Source organism: the organism of the source record quoted next, unplaced genomic scaffold (assembly GCF_019419815.1).
Source record: "Pyrus x bretschneideri cultivar Hongxiangsu unplaced genomic scaffold, Pyrus_bretschneideri_v1 Contig15, whole genome shotgun sequence".
Lineage (NCBI taxonomy): Eukaryota > Viridiplantae > Streptophyta > Magnoliopsida > Rosales > Rosaceae > Pyrus > Pyrus x bretschneideri.
The window spans coordinates 395,641-412,114 of record NW_025999446.1 but is presented as its reverse complement, the minus strand read 5'-3'; the positions used below and the strand labels follow the sequence as shown (position 1 = coordinate 412,114).

General features: G+C 39.5%; 2 protein-coding genes, 1 long non-coding RNA gene and 1 pseudogene across 5 annotated transcripts; 3 read left to right on the top strand and 1 right to left on the bottom strand.

The window, feature by feature from the left end:
* Window positions 1–1,922: 1,922 nt before the first annotated feature.
* On the bottom strand, window positions 1,923–4,560 carry LOC103945306 (annotated as a pseudogene).
* Window positions 4,561–6,441: 1,881 nt separating this feature from the next.
* Window positions 6,442–9,004, top strand: LOC103945304 (E3 ubiquitin-protein ligase APD2). 3 transcript variants are annotated; one of them, XM_009355856.3, is made up of 8 exons: window positions 6,442–6,580; window positions 6,676–6,902; window positions 7,037–7,133; window positions 7,452–7,529; window positions 7,660–7,880; window positions 7,955–8,024; window positions 8,130–8,430; window positions 8,530–9,004. In XM_009355856.3, exons 1-8 carry the CDS (start codon window positions 6,478–6,480, stop codon window positions 8,606–8,608), a joined length of 1,176 nt encoding a protein of 391 aa, XP_009354131.2. In that variant the 5' UTR covers window positions 6,442–6,477; the 3' UTR covers window positions 8,609–9,004. The 3 variants fall into 3 exon arrangements, with proteins under 3 accessions (XP_009354131.2, XP_048436167.1, XP_009354132.2); XM_048580210.1 differs by having other exon boundaries at window positions 7,946–8,024; XM_009355857.3 differs by having other exon boundaries at window positions 6,443–6,584; window positions 7,946–8,024.
* Window positions 9,005–9,790: 786 nt separating this feature from the next.
* Window positions 9,791–11,942, top strand: LOC103945348 (cytochrome P450 81Q32-like). The gene is made up of 2 exons (XM_048580157.1): window positions 9,791–10,752; window positions 11,322–11,942. The coding sequence occupies exons 1-2, from the start codon at window positions 9,853–9,855 to the stop codon at window positions 11,940–11,942; spliced, it is 1,521 nt and encodes a 506-aa protein (XP_048436114.1). The 5' UTR covers window positions 9,791–9,852.
* Window positions 11,943–13,957: 2,015 nt separating this feature from the next.
* On the top strand, window positions 13,958–15,296 carry LOC125475421. Its single transcript, XR_007256811.1, has 3 exons — window positions 13,958–14,385; window positions 14,482–14,618; window positions 14,990–15,296. It is a non-coding gene; the product is annotated as an uncharacterized LOC125475421 (long non-coding RNA).
* Window positions 15,297–16,474: the final 1,178 nt, after the last annotated feature.

Genomic DNA, 16,474 nt, shown 5'->3' with positions numbered 1-16,474 from the left:
TGGAGCGCAAGAAATTTTCCATAAGCATGCTTCAGTGATCATAGTGTCCATCGAACCTCAGGATTGCAGGTTGCACAAAGCTACTTTTAGTGGTCATGGTGTTATTGTTGAACGATGAAACTAGCTTTGATTAGGCCCCGTGATGGGGCTTTGGTACCAGATATTGGAACCCGAGGATGAACACTTAAGAAAACTTGTGAATAAATGTTTGTTTGCACACTCAATAGTTGGGAGAATATGTGTTATTCAATTAAAAGATCAACAATGGCGTTAAATATCCTTACAAGAAACTGAAAGCTAGAAATAAGCAGCCCACATTTTTAACAAACCTAACAACGTAGTACACGACTAGAAGAAAATTAAACAACTTGTCCCTAAAGACTAGGGATTATTAACAACTACTGAAAACAACCCTACAAACTAGGAAACCTAACCCTAATGGCTAGGAAATCCTAACAACTTCAACACTGATAGACCCTACAATGACATGAGATGTTCCAACTTTCACCTAAAAAACCCAAACATCGTCTTCAGTTCTAGCGTAGACTCAATAATTTGACATTGGAACTGGACATGAGGATTGAAGACCTAGTGAAACGCACTGGAAATCAGACGTGACGCGTGTACCAACATACGGGATCTTGCTCGAGCATTTGACATTCGGTACTGGTCTAGTGAACCCGATAGTTAGGTTCAAACACGAGACCTTTGCGCCTAGGCTTGATCCTGAGACCTCGATGCCCAAGCCTGAACCAACCAATCACTTGAGACATTAGCCCCCAAACCCGAGCATGAGACCTCAATGCGCCATAACCAGGTCATAATCCAGAGCCAGGAACCTAGAGATCTGGCGCTTATGATTCCAATAAATGAAAGAGGCTACACCATTTTTGTAAAAAAAAAAATAAAAAAAATCGGCAAAATAGTTGGCCATAGCAGCATTTTCATATTATATAATGCGTCAATTTAAATGAATCTAATGTAATTATTCTACCATTTGTCAAACAACAAAAAAAAGTGCTCGTTTGAAGGTTCCTATATCAAAACACTTCAAGAAGTGAGAACTGTGTCGAGTTTCAAGAGAAATTTTTCCAGTAATACAAGTGGTGCATCACGTGTTATTATATAAGTTGTGAGAACTTTTTATTTTTTATGTTATTAATATTTTAACACAAGAATCTCATTACTTTTATATAGACACGTGGTGTCAGCCACATTGAAAAATCTCTCATATTTGCAAGATTACCCCAAACTGGAATTAACCAACACCTAACATTAAAAAAATTCTTGCTATTCAAATTTTGCGCCAACCACTTTAAAAAATGGTTAGCTCCCCAATGGTTCCTCTCCTCTCCTCCACCAGAACAATTTCCTCACACCTCCCACTCTCTCTCTCTACCTCTCTCTGCAACCTCCCCATCCTTCTTCGCAGCCATGTACCGTCCGATGTGGGCCCACCCGACGCCTTCGGCTGGCCCTCAGCGGTGTCAAGAGACTTGGGCTTGCCTGCTCACTCCTTTGACCCTCTGGATACGCAGCATGTACAAATAAATTTTCATCTTCAAGATCATTTTTCCTTCCACGGACCCTTCCCTCTCAACAAAGCATTTCACTTGTTTTTTCAATTCGATTCGGTTTGGAACCGAACCCACAGGCAACAACATTCGGTTTGGTTTGGTTTTTTTGACTTCAGTTCAATTTTTTTTCGGTTTTCGATTCTCGAACTCACCTCTACTTCCAACACCACCACCGCCAATTTCCGATTTATGATTTTAATAAGACACATCGACCAAGTTCTTCTGAGTGGATGCTTATCACGTAATAATATTTTCTCTACATGTTACCTTTGTTGGATAAAACGGGGTCATTTCTTGTGGGTTAGAGTTAAGAGAAAGAAAAAAAGGATTCAAAACGAAGCAAACTTAGAGAAAAACAGGGGTAGGAAAACATGCATTGACCCCATTTAGAGTTGAGATAGTAGAGCAAGCATTTTTGGGCGTGGCCTACACTTTGCAAGTAAAGGTTGAGCTCTAGGCATGGTGAGACCAATCCCTTCACTCATGTCCACCATTTCCTCACCAATTCTCTCCCACTCAAAACACTGAATCAGTGATCCTAAAGCCAGCCCGACTATCCGAGTCGCTAAGCCTTCCCCGGGGCAGCCCTCCTCCCTGCCCCAAACGGCAACCAAACAAAACCATCTCTTTCCTCTTGTAGGTTATGGAACCTCTCTGGCTTGAATTGGTCAGGTTGTGCCCACAACTTTGGATTATGTTGTATGGCCCATATGTTCACCAACAACATTGTTCTACGTGGGACGTGAAAGCCCCCCACGGTGCAATCCTCTGATGACTCATGTGGGGCTAGCAATGGGCCTGTTGGGTACATTCGGAGGGTTTCGCTGATGATGCCTTGGAGATAGGGTAACTTGGGAAGGTCTGATTCCTCAAGTAGCCTGCAGCTTTGTCCAATGTGGTTATCAATTTCAGTCTGAGCTTTTGCAAGGGCTTCTGGGTTGTTGAGCAAAAGGGATAGAGCCCATTCCATGGTTCCAGATGAGGTGTCTGTCCCTGCTGTTAACATGACCTGTGGGTGCAATTGTGCAAAAAACCTTAAGCCATAAGGTTTATTTCATTTGTAAGAGTCAATTTACGTATAAGTAACTAGTTTGGTGGAGCGATCTAATATGGGGAAGGGCTTCTATGCAACTGAAATGCTATTGTTGTGATATGACAAGTTGATCACGCATGGGAATGAAAAAGTCATAAAAGATAGCAATGCGTTGTCATTTAATACTACATGCTAGTGGTATTGTTCATCACTTGTAAATAAAATGTTTTAGGTTCAATTCTCGTAAGTTACTGTTATCTCATTGTGAGGCTTAATCCAATCCCCACATTCTTAATGTAGATAATATCGTTTGTTTAAAAAAATAAAATAACAATGCATCATTAACTTAAAATACTGTATAATGACATTGACTTTATTACATAAAGAAAATAATTTTCATTTGAAATATATGTCTAGCTACGCGAAAAGTTGGACATTGACCTTAGTTTAATTCAAAAAATCCATGTTGCCAATGTTATATAATATTCACAGGTATCAAAATATGAAAGGTTTTTTTTTTTTTTTTTAATTCAAAATGATCATCTGTGATTAACATAATTCATTACTTTAATATTTGAGATTTAAAATTAATAGAAGTGATATCTGAGATTGTTAACCGTCAATCATTTTGGTCTTGATGTGAGAAATCTCAATTAAATTGATGGTATTTTGGTCAGGTCAACCCCTTTCCTTGAATTGATGATTTCTTCAATTTAACGGAGAATGACCAAAATGATTGATGATAAACAATTTTAAGGACCACTTCTATCGATTTTAATTTTTAGGATCAATGAGTTATGAGAATATCAGAGACAATTTTTACTAAAAAGCTAATATAAAATTATTTATGAGCAATGCCAAGTAGACAGACATATTAGACTAAATTTTCTATTATTATATTTCAGACATCCAGGTTGAACATCAGCCAAACAAACTAAAAGATTATCTTTTAGCAGAAAATTAATGCATCTGACTCTAAAATTTCTCATATTTTGGTCAAGAGACAGAGACTTACTTGCATGATGCCTCTTATGATCTCATCTGTATAATATTCAGGTTCAGTTTCTTGCAGGGAAAGCAAAACTTCCACCATTGTCTTCCTCCTCTGTTCAGAAACAGAGCCACTCTGCAATTTTCTATGTTCTTCAATCAAATCTTGCATGAATCCATCCCTTTTCTTCTGTAATATCACCAACTTCTTCTCAAGCCCTGTTACTCCCAAATACTTCAAAGCCGGCACGAAATCTCCGATATTCGTAGCCCCGCTCAGCTCAAAGGTCTCCTTCACAATTTGTTTAAATCGGTTCGCTTCCTCCAAATCCGCCATATGTTCTCCGTAATACCGCTTTCCGGCGATTATCCTTATCAGAACATTAAGTGTAAGCTCAAAAAACGTTGACTTCATCTCGAAAGTCTGAAATTCACGGCTGTTAGAACCTCGGAAAAGCAGGCAAATCAATGACCTAACTTCATCTGCACGGATGTCGTGAAACATCTGAAGGCGGTTGGAATGACAATAACTCGAGGGAGGTTATACGTCGTAGGTTTCGCCAGTGGGAACCGTAGGAGGCCCAGGTGAGGGAGGTGTAGTTGTATCCGAGGTGTTTTCCGGCGAGAAACTTGGGGCGGTTGGCGAAAGCGATGTCGTTCTTGGTTAAGCATTCCTCAGCCGCGGACGGTGAGGATACGAGGAGGACGGGGCGGGAGCCGAATCGGAGGTATGTGATTGGACCATATGTGTTGGAGAGTTTGGCAAGTGTTCTGTGTAGGGGTTTCTTGAATAGGTAGAGATGGCCTATGATGGGGAAACAAAGAGAAGGGCTTGGTGGGAGTTTTTTGTTCAATATTCGCAAGTAGTTCTTGAGGAAAAGAAAGATGATGAAGAGGAAAATGTAGTAGTAGAATGATGCTTCCATTGGATGTGTTTGATGTATGCAATGCAAGTGGTTTGTACTTCTTTATATAATATATGTATAAGCGTGCATATAATGCATGACATGACATTGTGATTAAATCGTAACTTTGTGAATGATATTAAAATATTTAAATTTAAGTTCAACGGTGCAAAATATAATTTACTTTAATTCGTTAATGAAAAATTAAATGTCACTTTATCTTGGATTTTAGTCAACTGATGAGCATTGATAAGATGCAAGAGAAGTATACAAAATTTAGCGATGCTATCGAACAAGACAGCTATGTTAAAATGACAATCTCAAGTTCTAGCAGTTGGCCACGATCGAGTCCGATGGACCCTGACATGATCCAACTTTCACAAAAAAACACAAACATCGTCTTCAATTCCAACGTCAGACGCATTCCCAAGGTCAGACTCAATGACTCAATAATTTGACATTGGAAAAGGACATGAGGAACCAGTCAAACGCACCCGAAATCAGATGAGACGCGTGTATCAACATACGAAATCTTACTCGAGCATTTCACATTTCGATACCAATCCGATGCACTCGACGGCTGAGCTCGACCACGAGACCTTGGAGCTTAGGTCATCTCCAATTGAAGTGGTTATGTTTAGCTTTCGTTTAGATTATAGCTCTGTAATAAATTATTTTTAAATGAACAGTATCAGATCATATTTATATATTATCTCCAATCGAAAATGATTATTTTTTAGCCCCTCAATAATTTATTATTTTAAGTTTGTTTTTTAACTTATTGGTTAATTGAATTAAACTACCATATTTCTGAATGAATAACTCTCATATTTCTTATCTTTTTGTAATCTTAATAATTTTTTGGAATGCTATGTTTGTTTTGCTTCAAAAAAAAAGAAAAAAGTTAATGTTTTCGGATGGAGTTTAAGAATGTGAAGAATTGAAATAAAATAAGGTAAGATATTATGGAAGGATGAAAATGATGTGAGAAATGGTGTTGAAATAACTTACGTATTTACATAAAAAGAATTAGATTGTTTTTTTTTTTTTTTTTTTTTTAAAATTTCATCCAAAAATAAAAAGAAATTCAAAAATCCAAGGCTAGCTAACATTTGCTAGCAAGTGAGTTGCTAACAACTTGGGCCCCTCAAATGGGTTGGTTGGCTTAAAAGTCCAGCTCGATGGCCAAAAGATTGGCCCAATGGGTCTCCTTTTCTTTTGGCTTAGACCTTTATTGGAGATGTTTTATGCTAATTTCAAGCTATAACACATCCTATAGCCCTATGACCTGATCCATTGGAGATAGCCTTAAGCTTCATACTGAGACCTCAATGCCTAAGCTTGAACCAAGACCTGGTGCTCGAGAACTAGTCGCTCGAGACACTAGCACCCAGACCCGAACATGAGACCTCGGTGCTCTGACCCAAAACCAGGTCATAACCCGGAGATCTTGGATACTCAATGCTCATTATTGAACTTAGAGATCTGATGCTCAAGATTTCAATAAATGATGCACGACTACACTACTTTTATAAAAAGAAATTAATCAACGAAATTGTTGGTTATATAAGTATTTCCATATTATATAATGCATCAATTTAGATATATTTGATGTAAGTATCCTACCGAACGACAAAAAAACAGAAGTGTTGACTTGAAGGTTCTATACAAAAGTGTTTGACTTGAAGGTTACAACTTACAAGTACAAGATTATCCCAAACCGAAATTAACTAACACCTAACATTCAAAAAACTTGCCATTCAAATTTTGCGCCAACCACTTTAAAAAACGGTTAGTTGAGCTATGGAAGAACGGGAACCAACGGAACTACCAAACGCAAAACTACTAGTCTTCTTCCCCCCAATCTCCCAATGGTTTCTCTCCTCCCTCCACCAGAACAATAATTTCCTCTCACACCTCTCACTTTCTCTCTCTACCTCCTTCTGCAACCTCCCCATCTTTCTTCGCAGCCATGTACCGTCCGGTGTGGGCCCACCCGACGCCTCCGGCGGGCTCTCAGCGGTGGCAGGAGACTTGGGCTCGCCTCCTCACTCCTTTGACCCTCTGGATATGTGGCATGTACACATAAATTGTTTCATTTTCAATACCAATTTTCCTTCCACAGACCCTTCCATCTCAACAAAGCATTTCACTTGTTTTTTTTTGGCAGTTTCGGTGAGTCTCCGATACGGGTACTATGGCGACCGTAGGATGGAGCTCGGGTCGAGCTCTTCGCGATTGATGAAGGCTAGTGCTGTGTTTGTCAAACATGTTGAAGTGAGAGATGTTGACAGGAAAGGGGTTTCTCTCTACGCTTTTTCTGAAGAGCCTAAATTGAACTACCAAACAAATTGGAGTGTGCACAATTACTTGATCATTCCATCGTATAATCGCAAGGTAGGAACTGAAAATTTACATTTTAAAATTAAATTAAATTATTTACTTATGGTTTTGGACTTTTTCCCACATTATGCATTTGCCCTCCAAATTATTGATTTGGATTTCCAGAGGGGTTGAAATTTTCTTTTCAGGGATTTTCCTTCTGGTTAAACAAGGGTTCAAGTTTGTCCATGAGATTGGAAGCTCATGCTACTACCTTAAATCAACTACAAGTTGCTATGCTTAAAGGTTAGTTCCAATTTGAAATCTGTTTTCTCGACCAATTTTGTTAATCAAATTTGTTCATCAAATAACACGTCAGTTCACGTTTTAGTATTTCAAATTTTATAAGCAAATAAGGTTCATGATGGACCCAATTTATTTATTTTCAGTTACAAAGTGAACTTTAAATAAATTGAAATTTTAATAAATTGAAAAACTGTCATGTCATTTAATAAACAAATTCAACGGAAACTGTCACGTCTTTGAAAAATATCGTCTTTGTTGTTTGCATCTTATTTAGGTTTTGGACTCATCTTAAAACAAATGTAACGCACGTTTTGACAGGGGAACAAAATATCGAAATATTGCAGCCGGAACAAACAAGTTCTCAGGACAGCCTCGCCTTCAATGAACCCAAAATCGGTAACCGATTCTCCGTTTTCAAAACTATTATTCCACAATTAGATTGCAGAAAAAAGAAGTGTTCTGAGGCCTAAAAAAATGCTCACGAAGTTTATTTGCAAAATGATCATCATATGGGCTTTTTGTTCAGGTAAAGAAGCCGAGTACAATATTGAGGAAGATGACAAGTATTACCTTGAATTCATAAGCACAAATCCTAATAGCGCAATTGTATCAGTGAATGTAAGCGTGTCATCAACGATGTATGATGTTACGAAAGCTAAGGACGTCTGTTCAACAACGAAGGGGTCCTGCCGTCTCAGCCTTGTATTCCCCAATACTCACTATGTCATACTAACCACACCTAACAATGTAAGGCCTGATTTCATAAATTGTCTGAAATTGTTACTAATTTTGTGCCAACATAAACAATGAAGTCATTGCAGGGAGATCTTGGTGACTGGTACATTGAGCTTTCGTTCGTGGCTCGTGTGGTAACCTACATTGCGATTTTAGGTACGAAATTAGAAATAGACCTCAGTTCTGTTGATCATTCAGTATCTTATATCAGCAATCTTGTAATTGTATCAACTATTGGTCTCATTTATGTCCAACTTCCAGGATTTATTGTGGTGGTTGTTTTTCTGATATTGAAATACCTTGGAGCCTGTGACGGTGATGATAGAACTTTAGTTGAAACAGCAGTGGAAGAAGTTAATGAGACTTACCCTATAGTGCCACAGAAGACGCTTCTTCGACAGACATATGGGACAAATGAAGAAGATGAAGATTCAGGAGCTTCTAGTAGCTCCTCGGAGGAATTATATGACGAGAAATTATGCGTAATTTGTTACGATGAGCAGCGCAACTCCTTCTTCGTTCCTTGTGGTCACTGTGCCACCTGCTATGACTGTGCTCAAAGGTACATACACCGCTATAGATACACCGCTCACTTTCATGTTCTTCTTTCACACATGTAATGTTTTTGTTTTCGAGATTTTTACCGAAATGCATCTTGCAGGATCATGGATGGGGAGAATAGGGTGTGTCCAATATGTAGAAGGCTCATCCACAAAGTGAGAAAATTGTTCAATCCCTGAAGCAAAGGTCTTGATTGGGAGATTTTGCGATTTAGTGTGACTGAGAAGATTTTATTTTTTGGGTGTGGAAAGAGAAGAGTTGTATACGTACAGAATGAGTGCCATTAAACTCTAACTTGTGCCCACAACCAATGCCTTATTGTTCAATATACCCCACAAAAAATTTCTTTTTCGAATCAAACTGCGCGGAAGAGAGCAATTTGGGTGCGGTTTATTCACCAGCAAACACTGGAGCATGGAGAAAAAGCTGTTATGTGAACTCTCTAATGGAGATTGCCTCATGTTTTTGAAAAATTTAATCATTTGCAGAGTTGTATACAATTCTTGTGTCTTCCTTGAGAAGAAAAGAAAATAAAACAAAGAGGGTGCACTAATGAAGATTAATTCTAGTTTCTATGAGGAATGTCTAGGCATCACGTGTTTGATATCTGTTTGGATGTAAAATTGGTGTACGGTACTGGAACATTGTCACCACGTGGTATAATGAAATCACTACAAGTGGATGATGGGTTTATGCCTTAGGTTAGTACAGTATGATCAACCAACATATTATAACATCAAATGATTAGTCAAAGATCCCTAAGATAATTATACTTGGAGTCCTTAACTTTACAAAATTGTCGGATTGTACCAAGCTCCTACTTGTGATTTTCAGCATCTCCATATGTATGTTATATGGATTGGCTACAAATTAGAATCTCAAGCGGCTGTCCTAGTTGGATAGCATCACCATTTGTACATTTCCCCTTGTATATTACTAATTAAAAAAGCCACACTGATTAGTACCAGATTATATGATCTTATATAAATTCTTATTATGCAACAAAACAACAACAACAATCAAGTCTTATTCTGCTTAATGGAGTCAATTGTATGAATCCTATAACGTCATTGCGCTCGGTTTTGTACTAAGTCTTTTTTTAGCTTCAAGTACTCCATATCTTTTCTTAAAATCTCTTTCCAATTCTCACTAGATCTTCCTCAACCCCTTTTGACCTAAGCCTCCGGCTCATAGTTGCATTCTAATTGGAGCATCTACAGGTCTTTGGTTCACGTGTCTAAACTACCTTAACCGCTTTTCTCTCATTTATCTTCGATTGAAGTCACTCCCACTTTACCTTGGATATCCTTGTCCTTATCATATCATTTCTCATGTGCCCACACATCTAGCGAATGTAACTATGCCCACGTCTGCTGATCTTATATAAATTAACATTAGTGTTGCAGACATATTCAACATACCAATGGAAACCTCATTCTACCACTACATTTTGCTCTTCACCATTCTCCTTTTCTTCAAAAACTATTTGCAGAAATATAACAAAAGACTCCCACCAAGCCCTGGTTTCTCTTTGCCCATCATAGGCCATCTCCACCTCATCAAGAAACCCCTCCACAGAACACTTGCCAAACTATCCGAAAAATACGGTCCAGTTTTGTACATCCAATTCGGATCGCGCCCCGTCATTGTTGTGTCCTCTCCCTCCGCTGCCGAGGAATGCTTCACCAAAAACGACGTCAATTTTGCCAACCGTCCCGGGCTGCTAGCTGGAAAACACCTTGGATACAACTACACCACCCTTGTTTGGGCCTCTTACGGCACTCACTGGCGCAACATGAGACGCATAGCTTCGATTGAACTGTTGTCATCTCACCGCCTTCAGATGTTTTATGGCATCCGTGTGGAAGAAGTCAGGTCACTGCTTAGCCGGCTTTTTCGAGGTTCCAAACCTGGTGAGTTTCGGATTTTAGACATGAAGTCAACGTTTTTTGAGCTGACTCTTAATGTTTTGATGAGGATGATTGCTGGAAAGCGGTATTATGGGGAACAAACGGAGAAATCAGAGGAAGCTCAGTTGTTCAAAGAGATGGTCATAGAGACATTCGAGTTGAGTGGGGCTACTAATATTGGAGATTTCATGCCGGTTCTGAAGCATTTGGGAGTAACGGTGCTTGAGAAGAAGTTGGTGTTATTGCAAAAGAAGAAGGATGAGTTCATGCAAAATTTGATTGAAGAACATAGAAAATTGCAGAGGGGCTCTGTTTCTGAACAGAGGAGCAAGTCCATGGTGGATGTCTTGCTTGATCTGCAAGAAACTGATCCCGAGTATTATAGCAATGAAATCGTAAGAGGCATGATACAAGTAAGCACTCTCAACCGAATTATACGAAATACTCCAATAAAAAACCATCCAAAAAAGAAAAAAAACGTTTCTAGCCTCAATAGTTTTCACAAGGTTTCGCTTTTGTCCTAGTAATTTGATTGCATCAAAACAAATTTATTCCCTGCAGTTCGAAATTGTTTCAATGCAGAGGATATCAGTCAACTTCTGTTTAATTTCACACGAGATAATTAAATAGAAGTTGACGCATGTCCTTTGACCAAATACATGGATGAAAGAGAAACTATGTGAAAACTAAAGACATTAAAAACGTGTGTTTGATAGATTGTTCTAGCACAAGAACATCCGTCAGCTTCTCTGTTGATTTCTTGTACAAAATCCATCAAACCTAGCCTCCTATGTGCCATGTGCCACGAATACGGCATTCTCATAGACATTAACAAAAGATGATGGATTTCCTTGGACTGGAAGAATTTGCAAACTACACATCAAATTCGACACAATTGAAAATATAGGGATGAAAGTAGAACTTTGTGAAAACAACATGACAATGCTTGGTTTTAACCGTTTAAGGCCTTTTGCACACATAGGTGATGCTATCGGCAGGGACAGAAACCTCAGCTGGAACAATGGAATGCGCTCTGTCACTCTTGCTCAACCACCCTGAAACCCTAGCCAAAGCCCAAACTGAAATCGACATCCAAATCGGAGAAAGCAGGCTGCTTGAGGAGTCAGACTTTCCCAAGCTTCCCTACCTCCAGGGCATCATCAACGAGACCCTGCGGATGTACCCAGCAGACCCATTGTTGGTGCCCCATGAATCATCGGAGGAGTGCACTGTGGGAGGGTTCCGTGTTCCACGTGGCGCAATGCTGTTGGTGAACACGTGGGCTATACAGAACAATCCCAAGCTGTGGGCACAGCCTAGACAATTTAAGCCAGAGAGGTTTTTGAACGTCTGGGAAAGAGATGGTTTTGTGTTGTTGCCATTCGGGACCGGCAGGAGGGGGTGTCCTGGGGAAGGACTAGCAATAAGGATGGTTGGGCTGGCATTAGGGTCTTTGCTTCAGTGTTTTGAGTGGGAAAGAACTGGTGAGGAAATGGTGGACATGAGTGAAGGGACTGGCCTCACCATGCCTAAAGCTCACCCTTTACTTGCAAAGTGTAGGCCACGCCCAACAATGTTTGCCCTGCTATCTCAACTTCAATAAGACTACCCACCCTCCTCATCTATTCACCGACTAAGAGCATCTCCAAGAGTCTCTTTAAAACCTCTCGAGTCTCGGCTAGCTATTTTAATAACAAGGCCGGTTAATCAAATGTTGCTCCAAGAGACAGATAAGGAGCATTCATTCATTTTGTAAGATTGCATGTTTAGAAGGGTGGTGGTGTGGTAGGTCAATCTGATCTGATAGAGGGTGCGGTGAGTAGAGGGCGCTGAGAGTGTGGTTGCAGGTTGGGCTTAGGCACAAATAGGGATGGTGCGGAGCTGATGACTTTCCCCGTGTTTCATAGCTCTATGGAGGAGGAGAATAAGGTGTGTCCAATATGTACAATGCTGATATACAGAGTGGGAAAAATTGTTCTACTCCTGAAGCAAAGGTGTTGATTGGTGAAATTTTTTTATCAGTGCGATTGACAGGATTTTATTTTTTGGATGTGGAAAGAGAATAGTTGTATCCATAGAGAATGAGTGCCATTGAACTCTAGTTTGTGCCCAAATCCACTGCCTAACTGTTCCATAGGCCACACAAAATTTCCCTTCGGATCAATCTGCGCGGAAGAGAGCGATTTGGGTGTGGTTTATATATCAGCAAACACTAGTGAACTCCAATGGAGATTGCTCATGTTCTTGAAAAATGATCATTTGAAGAGTTATATATAAATTCTTCTGTGTCTTTATTATAACCATCTCATGCTTAGTATATGATTGAAAATTATTGTATGATCCTGAAATATTGTCCAGACATCGTATAATCAAACAACTGGTCATAATATGGGGTGGATGACGGGTTTATGCTTTACGGCATAGATTCATCAACCAATCAAATTGTGCCAAGCTTCTACTACTCGGGATTTTCAGCATCTCCATATATATATATATATATATGTGTGTGTGTGTGTGTGTGTGATGTATGGAGGCCAACTAGCGTGACGACGGCAATGAGTGTGAGTGCGACGACGAACACCCTCTCACCGTGACGACGGATCATGGTATCTTCGGCAATTCAGGCGTCCATCTGAGTTGAAGAGGGAGACTGAGAGAGAGAGATTGGCCAGGTTTTGAACATTTCTTAATTTACAAGTACTTCTAGGAAATAGTATTCCCGGTATTTCACTCGGAAACCGTTTGATTTCTTAATCTTACCAAATCACTGTTGATTTTTTCAAACTTGCCCAGTACTTTGAGACAGTTGGATGCAACGGATTGGCTTGGACATAACTAATATCAAAGATTGACTTGGATTGCCGTGGTTAGGATTATCTTTGCCCCTATCCAGTTTTAAATTTGTTCCCCTCTAACTTTTCAAGTTTATGTTCTTTATTTGCATTTTTCATTGCACCCTCCCCCGTTATTGTCACCATCAATATTTCACTACTATTGACATAATCATTGTCAATACTATTACCACATTCCAATCACCATTAATGCTATCAACATCATTATCATCTCAACCATCATCTCTACCACCACTACCACCATTACTACCAACACGATTTCAAAATTTATATTATAAAAATCATTATTGGATTACATCACTGAAAACATTCTCAAATCATAAAAATAAAATTCTATTTGTCGCTTTTGTTTTTCAAAACAATCTTCAAAAATTGTTATGTAAAACATTATGAGACCGCCCCTCATATTGTATAATCTGGAAACAAAGATTACACTTATGTTTACGCATTTTTCGGTATTGTCTTAATTAGTAGTTGTCTAACAAGATACTATATGCTTCTTCTGTCTTAGTTTTGCTGAGGTGAATCTAAGCGATGATGCTTTAGCTTCAACAGGCATTAGTAAATGTAGGAGTATTGTATTAAACGTAGGTTTTCAGTTGTCAACTGATGATCAGTTGCTTTTATGATTAGCCACACTTAATTGGTTAATTAGAAGCCTTAGATGATCAAATTAATTTACCACTAATTCGCGACATGTTGTTTGTGTCATTTGATATAACCAGCAGTCTTTGCTCTCATTTGCCACAAAGAACATGAGACCCATGCTTCCGAACGTCCTTTGGGTTCTTGGTAGAGGGTTGTTAGGCATATATATTAGGGGATTCGTTAAAAGAATCCCAGTCCGCCTCATAATAGAAGCTACGCAAAGTCAAAGAGAAAGCAAGGAGATAAAAAAAATTTAAGCAAAATTATGAGAGCATACTAAAGTTCACCAAGACAGGAAACTCGATTTACATCCTTAGCCTAAACTATTTCTCTGATCAAGGGTGTAAGTTGCGTTCCCTGCCTTGTTGAACTTCAGTATGCCTTCATAAGTTGCCTTCCTCCTTTTCTGCCTACTGTTTTCTCACCTCCATGTTTACATTCATTCTATCTTCTACCTCTCCCAATTCGCTCAAGCATCCTTTGATCCCGCAACTTTTTGGATCTAAATCCATTTCTTTCCACCACTTTTCGCGGCTTTACTAGAAGGTTTGTAGAGCTTTGGAGGCTCGCGTCTTCACACCGCACCTTCCTTGTGTGTGCAGTTTTTGGCACTGTTGCTTATGTGATGTTTTATTCCCACAGGTTTCATTTGCTTTGTGGTTCAGATTTGTGTGCTGCTTGTTCGAGGATGATGGAGCTTTCTCCTTGTTCGTTTCTGGGGCTTTCGGTGATTGGATTTCAAGCATCTTCAAGAGGTGCGGGTTTGTGCGGGGTAGATGGTAAGCCCATCTCTAATTAATTAATATTTGCAATTTCTTTAATTTGAATGTTCATCTTCTCCGTCCAGATATGCTTGACTGCGTAGCTTCTTCTGGTTTGCCGTCAGAGCCCACCCCCGGCTACCACAACTCACTCATGACCTACCTCCACCATCCATCTATTTCTCATTCCCTCTCTCCGCCAACTCCTCGCAATGTGCCTAGAGACTCCAGATCTGTAAACCATATCCACGTCCAAAAAGTTTTTCATCCACGTCATAAAAAAGTTGGGACTCGCATTTGCAACATCATGTTTGACATTGAAGTAAAACGTAACTTTGTGAAATATTGTAATTTTGAGGGAGGCCTTGACCATTTCTATCGTGGCGCAGGTTCTTGCTGGCCTTTTGCCCCAGTGGCAGCCGTTGAAAGCGTTTACATAATTTATTGGGGAAAACCGTTGGTTTCGCTTTCTGCCCTACAACTGGTGGACTGATAAGATAGACGGTGGTAATGGCTCCCACGGGGTAACCCAAGATCGGCTTTTTCATGCATCATAGACGAAGAAGGGATCACTCGTGATGAAACTGTTGAGAGTACAACCTCTCACAGCAACAATGTACCAGATTAGATGTTTACTTAGCTATTAAGCTTAGCATGGTTAGTGATTAGTTGTACATTATGCTTAGCTGGCACATATGGTTGGTATAGGATATTTATGTATAAATACCTTGTGTAATGATTTGTTAATGTTAATGAAATCACAATCTTATTTTACTCTCTCTCTCTCTCTCTCTAACTGAAATCTCTCTCTAGATTCTCAGTTTCTACATGGTATCATCACCATTGTCTAATCGACTTCGATCCTCCACTTCCCTCTCTTTCTTGAAACTTTCTTGTGTTTCTTAAATTTTCCTGTCTCCCAAACAGGTCGATGCGTATTGGATTTCTTTCTTTTCGTCCTCAATTCACCAAATTAGGTTATGGTGATTGCTGCGAACTCTTCCAATTCTCATTCTTCACGTAATTCCCCAGTGAATCTCCCTCCCATCGAGATCTCTAATCCTTCGATCATGTCGATTGGATCGATTTCCATGGCAAATGTTGCAGGAATGATTCCAACAAAGCTCAATCGTCAGAACTACATCACTTGGCACAGTCTCTTCATTCCTGCACTGAAGCATTTCAAGCTTCTTGGCCTTGTCAATGGTGAGGATCTCTACCCTCCTGAATTTGTTCTTAATTCTTCTGGATCTCGTGTTCTCAATCCTTTCTATGAGACCTAGTGCAAGCGTGATCAAATTATGATCAACTCAACGCTATTCGAAGATCTTCTTCCTTTGACTATTGCAATGGAAGACTCGTTCCCTTTGGCAGTCTTTTGAGCAGCAGTTCTCTGGTGCTTCACGCACACATGTTCACAGCCTTCGATCGAAGATCCAAATGATTCATAAAGGTGACTCTTCCATGACTGATTATCTTAATTTGATCAAAGATATCTTTGATAAACTTGTTGCTGCTGGTGAACCAATTTCTGAATCTGATCTCGTTGCATACATTTTATTTGGTCTTCCTGATGACTATGAATTATTTGTTGACTCTATTGAGACTTGCAATCAGCCTGTGACGACTAATGAATTTCATGGCCTTTTACTGAGCAAAGAGATCTCGCTTCAAAAACGCAAAACCAGAGCTTCGTTCTCCTCCGCTGCACCATTTCATGCTTATATGGCACAATCTAACACCTCTGGTGCTCAGTCGAATAGAGGTAATTCTTGTGGTCGTTTCCAAAATCGACATCAGTACAATTAGAATTGTAATTTTGGGGGAAACAAACCTAGCAACTGGAATCACAACAACTCTAGTGGTATTCTTGG